The following is a 15,920-nucleotide window of genomic DNA, read 5'->3' as shown; positions in this document are numbered from 1 at the left end:
GACCCAAAAAAACGACTCCGAAAGAGAGGGAAACGAAGCGGTCTTCTGGTCAGACTCCGGAGACGGGCACACCGTGCACCACTCCCTAGCATTCTTCTTGCCAATGTCCAGTCTCTTGACAACAAGGTTGATGAAATCCGAGCAAGGGTAGCATTCCAGAGGAACATCAGAGACTGTAACGTCCTTTGCTTCACTGAAACATGGCTCACTGGAGAGACTCTATCCGAAGCGGTGCAGCCAACGGGTTTCTCCACGCATCGCGCTGACAGAAACAAACATCTTTCTGGTAAGAAGAGGGGCGGGGGCGTATGCCTCATGGCCAACGTGACATGGTGTGATGAAAGAAACATACAGGAACTCAAATCCTTCTGTTCACCTGATTTAGAATTCCTCACAATCAAATGTAGACCGCATTATCTACCAAGAGAATTCTCTTTGATTATAATCACAGCTGTATATATCCCCCCCAAGCAGACACATCGATGGCTCTGAACAAACTTTATTTAACTCTCTGCAAACTGGAAACGATTTATCCGGAGGCTGCATTCATTGTAGCTGGGGATTTTAACAAGGCTAATCTGAAAACAAGACTCCCTAAATTTTATCAGCATATCGATTGCGCAACCAGGGGTGGAAAGACCTTGGATCATTGTTACTCTAACTTCCGCGACGCATATAAGGCCCTGCCCCGCCCCCCTTTCGGAAAAGCTGACCATGACTCCATTTTGTTGATCCCTGCCTACAGACAGAAACTAAAACAAGAGGCTCCCACGCTGAGGTCTGTCCAACGCTGGTCCGACCAAGCTGACTCCACACTCCAAGACTGCTTCCATCACGTGGACTGGGAGATGTTTCGTATTGCGTCAGATAACAACATTGACGAATACGCTGATTCGGTGTGCGAGTTCATTAGAACGTGCGTTGAAGATGTCGTTCCCATAGCAACGATTAAAACATTCCCTAACCAGAAACCGTGGATTGATGGCAGCATTCGTGTGAAACTGAAAGCGCGAACCACTGCTTTTAATCAGGGCAAGGTGTCTGGTAACATGACCGAATACAAACAGTGCAGCTATTCCCTCCGCAAGGCTATCAAACAAGCTAAGCGCCAGTACAGAGACAAAGTAGAATCTCAATTCAACGGCTCAGACACAAGAGGCATGTGGCAGGGTCTACAGTCAATCACGGACTACAGGAAGAAATCCAGCCCAGTCACGGACCAGGATGTCTTGCTCCCAGGCAGACTAAATAACTGTTTTTGCCCGCTTTGAGGACAATACAGTGCCACTGACACGGCCTGCAACGAAAACATGCGGTCTCTCCTTCACTGCAGCCGAGGTGAGTAAGACATTTAAACGTGTTAACCCTCGCAGGGCCGCAGGCCCAGACGGCATCCCAAGCCGCGCCCTCAGAGCATGCGCAGACCAGCTGGCCGGTGTGTTTACGGACATATTCAATCAATCCCTATACCAGTCTGCTGTTCCCACATGCTTCAAGAGGGCCACCATTGTTCCTGTTCCCAAGAAAGCTAAGGTAACTGAGCTAAACGACTACCGCTCCGTAGCACTCACATCCATCATCATGAAGTGCTTTGAGAGACTAGTCAAGGACCATATCACCTCCACCCTACCTGACACCCTAGACCCACACCAATTTGCTTACCGCCCAAATAGGTCCACAGACGATGCAATCTCAACCACACTGCACACTGCCCTAACCCATCTGGACAAGAGGAATACCTATGTGAGAATGCTGTTCATCGACTACAGCTCGGCATTCAACACCATAGTACCCTCCAAGCTCGTCATCAAGCTCGAGACCCTGGGTCTCGACCCCGCCCTGTGCAACTGGGTACTGGACTTCCTGACGGGCCGCCCCCAGGTGGTGAGGGTAGGCAACAACATCTCCTCCCCGCTGATCCTCAACACTGGGGCCCCACAAGGGTGCGTTCTGAGCCCTCTCCTGTACTCCCTGTTCACCCACGACTGCGTGGCCACGCACGCCTCCAACTCAATCATCAAGTTTGCGGACGACACAACAGTGGTCGGCTTGATTACCAACAACGACGAGACGGCCTACAGGGAGGAGGTGAGGGCCCTCAGAGTGTGGTGTCAGGAAAATAACCTCACACTCAACGTCAACAAAACTAAGGAGATGATTGTGGACTTCAGGAAACAGCAGAGGGAACACCCCCCTATCCACATCGATGGAACAGTAGTGGAGAGTTTTAAGTTCCTCGTCGTACACATCACAGACAAACTGAATTGGTCCACTCACACAGACAGCATCGTGAAGAAGGCGCAGCAGCGCCTCTTCAACCTCAGGAGGCTGAAGAAATTTGGCTTGTCACCAAAAGCACTCACAAACTTCTACAGATGCACAATCGAGAGCATCCTGGCGGGCTGTATCACCGCCTGGTATGGCAACTGCACCGCCCTCAACCGTAAGGCTCTCCAGAGGGTAGTGAGGTCTGCACAACGCATCACCGGGGGCAAACTACCTGCCCTCCAGGACACCTACACCACCCGATGTCACAGGAAGGCCATAAAGATCATCAAGGACATCAACCACCCGAGCCACTGCCTGTTCACCCCGCTATCATCCAGAAGGCGAGGTCAGTACAGGTGCATCAAAGCTGGGACCGAGAGACTGAAAAACAGCTTCTATCTCAAGGCCATCAGACTGTTAAACAGCCACCACTAACACTGAGTGGCTGCTGCCAACACACTGACACTGACTCAACTCCAGCCACTTTAATAATGGGAATTGATGGGAAATGATGTAAATATATCACTAGCCACTTTAAACAATGCTACCTTATATAATGTTACTTACCCTACATTATTCATCTCATATGCATACGTATATACTGTACTCTATATCATCGACTGTATCCTTATGTAATACATGTATCACTGGCCACTTTAAACTATGCCACTTTGTTTACATACTCATCTCATTTGTACATACTGTACTCGATACCATCTACTGTATCTTGCCTATGCTGCTCTGTACCATCACTCATTCATATATCCTTATGTACATATTCTTTATCCCCTTACACTGTGTACAAGACAGTAGTTTTGGAATTGTTAGTTAGATTACTTGTTATTACTGCATTGTCGGAACTAGAAGCACAAGCATTTCGCTACACTCGCATTAACATCTGCTAACCATGTGTATGCGACAAATAACATTTGATTTGACCTCACTAAACCATCCAATCGGTAGTAGCGATTGGCCTTTGTACCTGTACAAAGGCCAGGGACTTAATCAACACGAGCTTATGATCCGCTCTTACTGGGAATTCCTTGTTCATGGGAAATAATTGCATTCCCCAATCCCTATCATGAGTGGGGTTCAGCGGGTTACCCACGCCTCTCCGTGAAGGGTAGACGCAAGCGGAGCCGCTCAGTGTGCCCCGCGTGTAGCCCCGCATGTAGCCCCGCATGTAGCCCCGGACATCACAGACCTGTTATCTCGTGTGGCTGAAAGCCACTTGTCCCTCTAAGAAGTTGGACACCGACCGCTCGGGGCCGCATGACTAGTTAGCATGCCGTAGTCTTGTTCACTATCAGCGTTCAACACCATAGTTCCCACGAAGCTCAACACTAAGCTAAAGACTCTGGGACTAAACACCTCCCTCTGCAACTGGATCTTGGACTTCCAGACAGGCCGCCCCCAGTTGGTAAGAGTAGGCAGGAACACGTCTGCCACGCTGAGCTTTAACACTGGGGCCCCTCAGGGGTTTGTACTTTGTTTCTTCCTGTATTCCCTGTTCACCCACGACTGCGTGGCCAAACCTGACTCCAACACCATTATTAAGTTTGCTGAAGACACAACAGTGGTAGGCCTGATCACCGACAACAATGAGACGACCTATAAGGAAGAGGTCAGAGAACTGGCAGTGTGGTGCCAGGAAAACAACCTCTCCCTCAATGTGAGCAAGCCAAAGGAGCTGATCGTGGACCACAGGAAAAGGCGGGCCAAACAGGCCCCCATTAACATCGCCTGGGCTGTAGTGGAGCGGGTGGAGAGTTTCAAGTTACTTGGCGTCCAAACGTAACAAGACAGTTGTGAAGAGGGCACCTCAAAACCTTTTCCCCCTCAGGAAACTGAAAAGATTTGGCATGGATCCCCAGATCCTCAAAAGGTTCTACAGCTGCACCATCTGTGTGTGCGTCCTCGCACACTATTGAACTAGGTGATTGATTAGCAATGCATATGGAGCTGTCTGACAATCTACTGACAAATTTTCAAAGCTAATCAGTAGCCTACGTCAGCTAGCTGCCTAGGCAATTTTTTGTTGTTGTATAACTCCAGGATTTTTGGAGTCAACTCTGACTCTTGTGGTCAAGGACTCCACTACTATTCATTAGTGTGTGTGTGTACACATGCTTGAGTGTGTACACATGCTTGAGTGTGTACACATGCTTGAGTGTGTACACATGCTTGAGTGTGTACACATGCTTGAGTGTGTACACATGCTTGAGTGTGTGTATATGTCTGTATGTGTGCGTGCACGTACGTACTGTATGCATACTTGTTTAAATGGGTGTGCTTGCATGAGAGATGATGATGATGTGCTTGCTCACTCTGGCAGGCTTTCCCCTTGTCGTCCTGGCAAAGCCCTAATGTGTGTTTCCCTGCTCTGAGCTGGAGTCTAGACTACACTGCCATGCATAATTCAGACGGTGCTCTCCCCCACCCTAAAACCGCCTAATCATTCTGTTTAAAGGTTGCATCAATACTATGCCAGAGATTATTAAGCCTTACACTGTGATGGCCAACGTGTGCTCAGTTCAAACAACACAAGTAGGAATGGGGAAGTCACTTTCCTTTCTTCTTTTTTCTTTCTCTCTCTCAATATTTCAAAATACAATATGTATCGCCCTCTTACGCACTCTGGCTTCATAGTGGGGTCTTTTTTCTCCCCATTCATCTTCCCACTCTATACCTGTCTTTTCCTGTCTCTCCCACTCATGCCTTTTTTATTTCTCAGTCTCACACTCCTGTAGTATTCTCACACTCACTTTTCTTTCTTGGGAATTGTGTGTGAATAGACCACAATGGTACATGACCTAGCTACAGTATAAAACAATCCCTTTCCTAACTATTCTAGCTAATTCCCAAGGCTTAACACCACAATGTAGCTGGACAGCTCAGAACATTTTCTTGTCTACAGTGCCTTGCGAAAGAAGTCGGCCCCCTTGAACTTTGCGACCTTTTGCCACATTTCAGGCTTCAAACATAAAGATATAAAACTGTATTTTTTTGTGAAGAATCAACAACAAGTGGGACACAATCATGAAGTGGAATGACATTTATTGGATATTTCAAACTTTTTTAACAAATCAAAAACTGAAAACTTGGGCGTGCAAAATTATTCAGCCCCCTTAAGTTAATACTTTGTAGCGCCACCTTTTGCTGCGATTACAGCTGTAAGTCGCTTGGGGTATGTCTCTATCAGTTTTGCACATCGAGAGACTGACATTTTTTCCCATTCCTCCTTGCAAAACAGCTCGAGCTCAGTGAGGTTGGATGGAGAGCATTTGTGAACAGCAGTTTTCAGTTCTTTCCACAGATTCTCGATTGGATTCAGGTCTGGACTTTGACTTGGCCATTCTAACACCTGGATATGTTTATTTTTTAACCATTCCATTGTAGATTTTGCTTTATGTTTTGGATCATTGTCTTGTTGGAAGACAAATCTCTGTCCCAGTCTCAGGTCTTTTGCAGACTCCATCAGGTTTTCTTCCAGAATGGTCCTGTATTTGGCTCCATCCATCTTCCCATCAATTTTAACCATTTTCCCTGTCCCTGCTGAAGAAAAGCAGGCCCAAACCATGATGCTGCCACCACCATGTTTGACAGTGGGGATGGTGTGTTCAGCTGTGTTGCTTTTACGCCAAACATAACGTTTTGCATTGTTGCCAAAAAGTTCAATTTTAGTTTCATCTGACCAGAGCACCTTCTTCCACATGTTTGGTGTGTCTCCCAGGTGGCTTGTGGCAAACTTTAAACAACACTTTTTATGGAAATCTTTAAGAAATGGCTTTCTTCTTGCCACTCTTCCATAAAGGCCAGATTTGTGCAATATACGACTGATTGTTGTCCTATGGACAGAGTCTCCCACCTCAGCTGTAGATCTCTGCAGTTCATCCAGAGTGATCATGGGCCTCTTGGCTGCATCTCTGATCAGTCTTCTCCTTGTATGAGCTGAAAGTTTAGAGGGACGGCCAGGTCTTGGTAGATTTGCAGTGGTCTGATACTCCTTCCATTTCAATATTATCGCTTGCACAGTGCTCCTTGGGATGTTTAAAGCTTGGGAAATCTTTTTGTATCCAAATCCGGCTTTAAACTTCTTCACAACAGTATCTTGGACCTGCCTGGTGTGTTCCTTGTTCTTCATGATGCTCTCTGCGCTTTTAACGGACCTCTGAGACTATCACAGTGCAGGTGCATTTATACGGAGACTTGATTACACACAGGTGGATTGTATTTATCATCATTAGTCATTTAGGTCAACATTGGATCATTCAGAGATCCTCACTGAGTTTGCTGCACTGAAAGTAAAGGGGCTGAATAATTTTGCACGCCCAATTTTTCAGTTTTTGATTTGTTAAAAAACGTTTGAAATATCCAATAAATGTCATTCCATTTCATGATTGTGTCCCACTTGTTGATTCTTCACAAAAAAATGTGAATGTGATGTGTCAAAAGGTCGCAAAGTTCAAGGGGGCCAAATACTTTCGCAAGGCACTGTACCTCTCTTACTGTGAGGCATTTGAGTTCATTTTAATGCCTTCACACTACTGTTGATGGTACTCTGCTGTAAACAAAGTTAACTTCTGTTTGGCGAAACAGACTAAATGGATGATCATCATATGTGGGGGAACGTGGAAATGGAGCTGATAATCTGTCAATTCACTTCCAAAAAGGAAGAGTGTTTCTGTTTTATTTTACATTGTAATGAACCCAGACTGTGCTGTGTTTTTCAGGAACATATGGAGAAAGAGAGAAACCCGGGCTCATTAAAAAAAACTGTCACCGCTGCCCAAGCTGGAGTCTGTCAGACTAGTCTTCTGCTAGGCCTGTTTAGCCAGCCGCTGGAACACTGAATGACTCCACACAGCCTCTCAGAGTTATCTCTCTCTCTCTCGCACACTCACTCACACTGTCAACTTGTCAGCCTCTGCCACTGCTTTTGCCTTACCCAGGGAAGGTGGGAGGAGACACTGTCTTACACACTGTCTTCTGAAATATTATTCAGACTAAATTATGATTTACTCCCGATTTGATTTAAAATAAAACTTGTTGAAAAGTTGAAGTATTATATATTAAGATGTTATCATACTTTTATTGATTGTTATACTTATGCACCTGATTACCTAATAGTGTGGCCTATTATGAACAGAGATATGGAGGGATATCTTTGTATCCTGTTGTAGCAGGAAGGAGAACACAGTTTAAAATGCAAAGATTACTATGCACATGAGCAGAGAGAGTAAGAGAGTAAGCTATCCTGAGAAGTGTGTCTGGTTGGCTCTGCTCTGATGATGATGATGGATGTCAGTGGATGGGCCTCAGCTCGGACTGTCAGCAGTTGGCTACGGCAGCTCAGTGACATTTGCTCCCAGAATGTGTTTTGATTGGCTGCGGTACAAGATTTCTGTGTGTGGAGTTGAGCCCTGGGTTTCTCCTAATGTGGGAAATATAACAGCAGATATGTCTTGATAAAGGAGGGGAGCACTTCCTCATCTTCCTGCAGTCTTTTTTTCTCTCTATTCAGCTACTTCACCCATTGCTATCAACTCATTTTTACTCATTACAAGAAGATAGCCCCCCTTTCCCTAGCTTTAGAACAAAATCAAATAAGCTCAGGCTGAATTTCAAATGTTTGTTTAGACTTGGTGCCATGACATTGTGTCACACTTTTACCCCCTCTGTTGGCACTGCTGCCCTGGATGTTGACCTTGCTTGGCCATCTTAGAGCAGTGGTGTCTCGTGCAGACTGTGCTCTAGCCAGATGGTTTAGAGTCAGAGGTGGTGTGGTAGACTTTTCTCTCTCACTGTGTCTGATCTCTTTTTGGAACTAGGAGGTTTTATGTTGGATATTGCACATTAGTGCATTGAGACCATTCAAGCACATTTCTGCATACCGAACCAATATTACAGGGTAGAGGTACACTGAAATAGACATTTTCTGTATGTGGCAGAGACCCTTCAGCATACAGGTAGGGCAAGAACAGATCAGAGCAATAACAGTATTACCGCAATTACCTCGCTAATGTGATCATTAGAACGCTTCCCCCACTCATCAGGCCAAGGAAATGTGGCCTTATTTGTCAGGGTATGATATGTGGCAGCAATATCAACGTGAGAGTCAGTTTTTGGTCACAGGGCTTTGACGAGGCCATGACAAACAGTCTGTTTTTGGTGTCTGTAGGGACTGGCCACCTAGCCATTGATAGTGTCACGAGTCATAACCAATAATGATGAAACAAATGCCTGGGTGTATTTTGTCAGGTCTGCTTAAGCTCTGTGACTCACTTGTGCTTATTTCTGTGTTTCTGCAGATCCAGTGAGGTGCTTAGATTGACCATTGAGGAACAAGAGAAGACCCAGAGGTTTCTACTCAGCAGAACCACAGTGTCAGAACTGTCCAGCAGTATGCCAAGCCAAACCCTCATCTAGCTCCCAGTCCACGGTGAAGACCTGTCACAATGGCTCAGGCCGGATGGGAACAGGCTTACTCCGTGATGAGAGAGGATCTATGTTTACCTACATCCTCTATGCTGCTCTGGGGCACATTTTAATTATGTCTTATTTGATCCTCTTGAATGACTTTTGGCCTGCTCATAAAAAAGGTACTCCATTAGATGTTCCCTTGTCCCAGGCATCTCTGCGGCACTGTGGCTAGCCTCATGAGACTGTGTGGCACACTGCTCCCAGAGGCATTCCCTGTGTGTCTGTAAGGCCTCCTCCCCACTCTATGGAGGCGGAGCACAGCCATCCTGCTGATGGTGAGCGATCCGGAAGGAAACAGCAGCCTCTGTCTGCTGAGGCCGCTGAGTCCCCCACAGGGTCCCGTCCACCTCAGCCACAGCAGCCGCCATCCAACCCCTGCCCTGTCCACGTTGGCCAGGGACGCCTCCACCACCGCAAGCCCAAGCGTAGCGACCTGCTCCTCAGGCTTCAGCATCAGCACAAGACCCAAGCAGCAGCATGGCAGCTCTCAACAGATACCCCAGGTCCTTCAGGAGGCAGCATCTCCTCCCCCTCCACCTCATCCCTACAATCCTCCTCTACCCAAGGCCACAATACTCAGGGGGTCCAGTCCCAGCCCAGTCAGGAAGCCCCAGAGGGCAGCCCGTCTAAAAGAGGTGAGAGGAAGCCCCAGAAACTGGGGAAGTATGTGTGCACTTACTGCGGCCGTCCATGTGCCAAACCCAGCGTTCTCCAGAAACACATCCGCTCTCACACAGGGGAGAGGCCTTACCCCTGCATCCCCTGTGGCTTCTCCTTCAAGACCAAGAGTAACCTGTACAAGCACCGCAAGTCCCACGCCCACCGAATCAAGGCAGGCCTGGTGTCCAGCCGGGATGAGCTGAGCCTGAGCGGACCTGCGATGAGCGCCCCGGGAGAGGATCCCGAGGAGCCTACAGAGGGGGAGAGCACAGACTCTGAGGAGGAGTCGGGTCAGTACAGGAAGGAGAGGTTGAGCAAGCAGAAGAGTAGCAGCAGTTTGGCACTGTTAGAGCAAGAAGAGGGCCAGAGTTCTGACAACTCCCAGGCCGTGAAGCAGAGACTGGCCATGAGGCTGAGTGAGAGGAAGCGTGGCCCCGTGGCCTCCCCAGAAGACCCTCCCTCCTCCTCCACCTCCTCCTCACTGGGCCTCAGCAGTAAAGGCAGCCAAGAGTCAGGCTACTTCTCCCTTTCGAGGAGCACTGAGATGAGCCGAGCTGACTCCCAGGTGAGCCCTCCGACCGCCAAAACGTATGCCGAGATCATCTTGGGCAAGTATGGACGGCTTGGAGGGCAGCGCGGTCCCCATCAGCACCACGCCCACTCTTCTTCACCAGGGATGGAGGAGAAGAGCAGCATGCCCTTTAGCATGCCCAAGACGCAGGTCATTGAGCACATCACCAAACTCATCACCATTAACGAGGCGGTAGTGGACACCAGCGAGATCGACAGCGTCAAGCCCAGGCGCTCCTCACTCTCCAGGAAGAGTAGTCTGGAATTACCCAAGTTCTCCTGCCCCAAAGACCCCTATATGTTTGAGCCTAAGGGAGAAAGCCCAAGCCCCAGTATGGCAGGCCAATCATTCTTTCCCCATGTCCAAGACGTGGACCTATCTGGGGTCCAGAAGTCTTCCTCCTCAGTGCCTCTGCTGAGAAGCCACTCAATGCCCACCTCAGCAGGCCAGGGAAACCACTCCACCACCTATCCCTGGGGCTTCTGTCGTCTGAGCCACTCCGTTGATGAGCAGCAGGCCGTGGTGGCTGAGATGAGGGTGGGCGGGCAGCACCGTTTGCTGAGGCGCCAGCCCGCCATCGAGATGCCCCTCGGGGCTGAACTCAGCCTGGAGGAGGCTGGCCCCTCCTACACAGTAACAGAAAGTGGCCTAACCAGGAAGCAGCAACAGCAGCAACGCAAATGTCCAAGGCTCTATGAGTGCAAGGCCTGCGGAGTCCGCTGTAAACAAAGGGAGAGTTACGAGGCCCACAGGGGTCTTTGCACAGGCCAGCCAATAAAGGAGCTGGAGAGAGGAGAGGTGGATGGGGCGTGCCGGGATGACCGTCCCCAGATGATGCACTATAAATTCCGAGCACTGGCCATGGCAGTGAGGAAGAGGAGGAAAGAGGAGAGTCTGGAGGAGGATCCTCCTAGCCCTGGGCCTACAGTTGTTGTGACCTGCAGCCACGCAATCACCACTGCAGTGCCAAGCCTGGTGGAGCAGAGTGAGGCCTTTTCAGGTGCTCTCTCACAGGCTGAGCTGCAGCAGCAAGACAGGAAGGGCATCTCTGTCATCCAGCACACCAGCTCCTTCGAGAAGCAGGAAAGTATGTCCATGGAGAGCCAGGAGTCTATGGGGCTCAGAGAGAGCCAGTCAACACTGCAAAAACAGCCGCAGCCAAAATCATCACCCTCCATGTCCCGCCTGGTCCGCCAGCACAACATCCAAGTGCCAGAGATCCTAGTGACGGTGGAGCCTGACGCTGATATGGTGTCAGTGTCGCCCACGGTGACGGCATCCTCGTCCAAGGAGCCAGAGAGAGTGGTGGAGGAGTTCCAGTGGCCTCAGCGTAGCCAGAGTATGGCTCAGCTCCCCTCCGAGAAGCTGCCACCAAAGAAGAAGCGTCTCCGTCTAGCCGAGGCTGCTGCCCAGTCTTCCGGGGAGTCCAGCTTTGAGTCGGTATCGCTGGGGCCCCGGAGCCCCAGCCAGGAGAGCAACATTTCCCACTCACCCAGCCAATCTGCCTCCTTTGAAGACATGGGGGAAAAACCTGCTGAGCCTTCCCCCTGGGGCTCCAGCTGCACCCAGGGCTCCCACATGCTAGCCGTGCCCTCGGGCCCCCACCAACAATATCAACCCCAAAGAGAGATGCGGCGCTCAGCCTCGGAGCAGGCCCCTGCCAGCCCACAGCATACGGATGAGGTTGTGGAGACGAGGAGCAAATCCTTTGACTATGGGTCCCTATCGCTGCAACAGTCTGCATCAGCCTGGAGGGAGAGGAGGAAGTGCCTACTGGTGAAGCATGCCACCCTGGGCGAGCCAGACCACGAGGAAGGGGCTGTGGCCAGCCACTCGGGCAGACCAGGGAGCCCCAAGCCGAGCCCGTCCTACACCAGCCACCTTGCCCTCCACCCAGCTGAAGCCAGCACCTCAAGGCTCAGCCCGGAGGCCATAGGGAAGACTGTGCAGCTGTTCCACCAGCCCCGGATACCCCCATTCCCCATGCAACCAACTGGGCATGATCGGTTCCCTCTTGGCCAGGTAGCCCAGCTCCACCCTGTCACTACTGCCATCTCAGATGTCCTCTCCACCCACATCATTCACAGAACCTTCTTACACAAACACCCTTCTCCTCCAACCATACAAGTCCACCCAGGGCAGCTTCACGTGGCAGAATGCTTAGGCCTGCCTCTCCATCCTTTCTCAGCTCTGCTCTCCCTGCAGAACCCCACCGGGGCTGGCGAGACTGTGTACCTCCCTGTTTCCCCTGGGCTCACCATCCAAGTCCCCACACAGCCCCCCATACCCTCCACTGTGGTTCTCCCTTCCCCATCTCCTCAGTCCTTAGTCCCCCTACCCTGCCTCTATCCCCCGCCTGTCATCGCAACGTGCCTGGCGCAGCTGACGCCAGTCGTGTCACTGGTGGTTCCAGTGCGCCTCCAGACCCACATGACCACCTATGCCAGTGCCCTGTACACCACCCTATCCCAGATCTTGGCATCAGCCCGCTCCCAGGAGCCCATCTGCTGCATGGCCATGGTTATCATGGGCCAGCTGGAGCAGGACAAGCTACAGAGGTCCTATCTGAAGATCCCCACCCCGGACTTCAAGAGCTACCTGCCCCTGTCTCTGCCCCTGGAGCTGGGCTCTGTGTCCAGGGAGGGCTACGGGCCACTGGGGGCTGGAGGGAGCAAACGCATGCTCTCCCCTGCAGCCAGTCTGGAGCTTAGCACAGAGGCCCAGCGCCAGCAGAAACGAGTGAAGGAGGAAGAGGAGGAGGAAGAGAAGGTGGGAGAGGAAGAGGAAAATAGGGGTACTGGGGGAGAACCTGAAGCAGGGGAGGATGAAGAGAAAGAGCCGGAGAAGGCACAGATAGGAGTAGTTACTGTGAAAGTCGAGGAGGAAGAGAAGGTACGGGACCCAGAGGGGCACAGGGAAGAGAGGGAGATACAAGGGAAGGCTGAACCTAAGAAAGAAAAGAGGGGGGAGGAGAATGCGAGCCAGGGAGTGAGTGCTTCCTTTGTACCCCAGAGTCCAGAGCGAGCCAAAGCCCCCTCGTATACCAGCCTTCACACAACCACCTCAGTCAGCTGGTGCTACTTGAACTACGTGAAGCCCAACCCGTCTGCTCAGAGGGAGTCACAAACCTCCGTTTACACCTCCTGGAGCGTCAGCATGTACAACCCCAACCTGCCAGGCCTGTCCACCAAGCTGGCCCTGTCCCTGCTGAGCTCCAAGCAGAAGCACAGCTCGGAGACATACACCATGGCCACAGCTCTAACCCCTGCAACAGGCAAGGTGGTCTCTGCCAGCAGCAGAAAGACCTACATTTCAGAGGTAAATATAACAGCAATATTCAATATCTTGGAAAACACAGCATGGGCCAATTAGACCAAAACTATCAAAACCACTGATTTATAGTTTTAGTTATGAATTATATAGTATAATGCATACCCCACAATTCCACAGCTGGAAATCACCAGACACTATGCTGTTAGATTATATACTACAACCAAAACATTAAATGTTTGACATTAATTGTTGTTCCAATGTACTGTATATCATCATTGCCAACCACGATGTCAGGGTGCGTTGGTGAATTTGCCTGTGTCTGTCTTTGAGTGTAGGTACATGCTATCCCACCCAGCACCCCCGTCGAAGTGAAGGAGCCACCACAGCAGCCTGAGACGAAGGGGAAGAGAGAAGAGCAAGGGCCCTCCACCTCCAAACAGAGCGAACCTCTCCGCGTCCAAATCTTCGAGGGCGGGTAAGAGAAAGAGGCCACAGGAGTACTGCATACCTCTCTGATCAGCTAATACTAGTGGATTTGTTCTATGAGCAGATTGATTTTTCTGCAAAATTCATCATGCAGATATTCAACTTTACTGATTGATAAAGGCAGTAGAGATGTAACAAAACAGTAGATGTGAGTCACTGTATTCAGATACGGTAGCCTTACCAGGCAGCACAGAGCTGCCACCAAATGCAGTCTCAAAATATAAATGCCACATTATGAAGGGAAAAAAGGCAGTGACAGTGGAGAATGTTTTACACTTCAGTCTCCCAGAATAACAGAGAAACAGGTGAGCTAACCCCCAGGGACTTAATTTACACCGACAGCAGAGCCTTTCCCATTCACAGCTGGTAGAAAATGTAGATCTGAATGTGTTGAATGGGGTTGGTATTTGTGCAGTGCAGCAGACAAGCAGAAGGCATCCCTCCAGATTTTGTTTTGAGATTCTCATTTGTATCTGTATACCTTCCTCTCAATGACACGAGAGCAACTGAAGTTTAGCTGCTGTACTGTACATACATGTGTAGGAAAGAAATCACTGTAAGTATCTTGAGTAAAGACAATATTTGGGTGTGGGGATTGAACAAGGCTAATTGCGGGTGTCAGTCTTCCCACTGCAGTATCTGCTCTCACTGTTGCCTCTGAGCACAGCTCACAAAGCTGCCTTTCCTGTGGCAGCTGCTACAGTCTAGCCAACAGATAGTGATCTGCCAAGAGCACAGTAAAAGACAGTGTGACAGAGATGGAATTGAAAGGGAAAGACAGAGAGGAAATGGTGGAGAGAGGGAAAAATAGAAGGAAGCCTTGAACATTTTTTGTTTCCTTATGACAGACAAGGACGTGTGCGAAAGAGATGGAGACAGAAATACAAACGGATAGGTGTTGATAGAAAGATGTGTGAGAGAGGTTTTTACAACGAATGACAGATGGACAACATAAGAAGTGCATGTGGGTGGGGGGGGGTTGATTAAGCTTACACAATGCTGTCTGTGGTCTAATTATTGACAGTATTTTAGGATATTAATAATGATTTCTCGTAAAATTGTTACTTATACATTGATTTATTATAACATTTGTGAAGAATGATAATTCCAGCTTTCCATAAATCACCATATATAATTTTCTAATTTAGAGAGCTTGCTTTGTCATAATTATCAAATCTGAAAAATTATAATTCTATATAGTTGGCTCTGAACACATCTACATTAATGTGGATGCTACCATGATTATGGATAATCATGAATAATGATGAGTGATAAAGTTAGAGGCATACAGTAAATATCATGCCCCCCCCAAAAATACTAACCTCCCTTGTTATTGGTAATGGTGAGAGGCTAGCATGTTTTTTGGGGCATGATCACAGTTTTCCACTAATGGAATATAAAGGGAAGGAATCTGTTAAATATAATGAAAATAAGTTATTGTGTTTAATACATGCCGATATTATAAATCAGCGTTCCCCAACTGGCAGTTGTTTTACTTGGCTCCCCAATTAAACCTTTTTTATTTTTTTTTGGGGGGGGGGGATGAAAGACTGTAAATCACAAGGAAGTCCGCTCCAGGTGATTTTAATTTTGGTAATCTGTTCCCAAGTATTCCCATGCATAATGGACGGGGAGGCTGTTTGGCTGGATTTAGGACCGTGTGGACACCACAAAGCGGGCAAACAGGCTGTGTGAAGGCAAAGCTTCTGGAAGGCTGGCTGGACCAGCACAGGAGAGTTGAACATAGTGGTGCACGACTCCAGGTTTTTTGGAGTCGACTTCGACTCCTGTGATTGGAGTCGTAGGAGTTGACTCTTGCTCAACTCCCAAAACACGCTGAAACGGATGCGCACACACATACCTCTTTGTTGCAGAGTTCTACTAGGAAGACTACATTTGCATTCTAGAGGACTGACATGAGCATGATTCTGCCCATTTGCCTATGAAAAGGTTATTCTGTTTGAATATAGAAGGTGATGTGTAGGAACTCGAAAATTTCAGTGATATTTCTGCTGTGTGCCGCCTTGACCGATCCCATGGGATGATGCGGTGCACTCTATGCTGATAAGGCCATTCTTTGCCATGTTCAAGCCCTATTCGGACAGCTATTACTAGATATGTTGGTTTTGTAATTATTATCCTAGCATGTGCCTTATTCTAGAGGAATTCACACAGGATT

The 15,920-nt window shown here is 48.9% G+C and overlaps 1 protein-coding gene across 2 annotated transcripts in view; it reads left to right on the top strand.

The window, feature by feature from the left end:
• Window positions 1-15,920, top strand: part of LOC139367589 (transcription factor HIVEP3-like) — a 72,289-nt gene that overhangs the window by 43,196 nt on the left and 13,173 nt on the right. For both annotated transcript variants that reach the window (XM_071105852.1, XM_071105860.1), the window contains exons 2-3: window positions 8,580-13,300; window positions 13,591-13,730. In XM_071105852.1, coding sequence (XP_070961953.1) covers window positions 8,996-13,300; window positions 13,591-13,730 — 4,445 coding nt within the window. In that variant the 5' untranslated portion in view covers window positions 8,580-8,995. The remainder of the gene's footprint in view (window positions 1-8,579; window positions 13,301-13,590; window positions 13,731-15,920) is intronic.

This window comes from Oncorhynchus clarkii, chromosome 2, assembly GCF_045791955.1.
Source record: "Oncorhynchus clarkii lewisi isolate Uvic-CL-2024 chromosome 2, UVic_Ocla_1.0, whole genome shotgun sequence".
Lineage (NCBI taxonomy): Eukaryota > Metazoa > Chordata > Actinopteri > Salmoniformes > Salmonidae > Oncorhynchus > Oncorhynchus clarkii.
The sequence above is the reverse complement of the archived record's forward strand: the minus strand, read 5'-3'. Positions and strand labels throughout refer to the sequence as shown.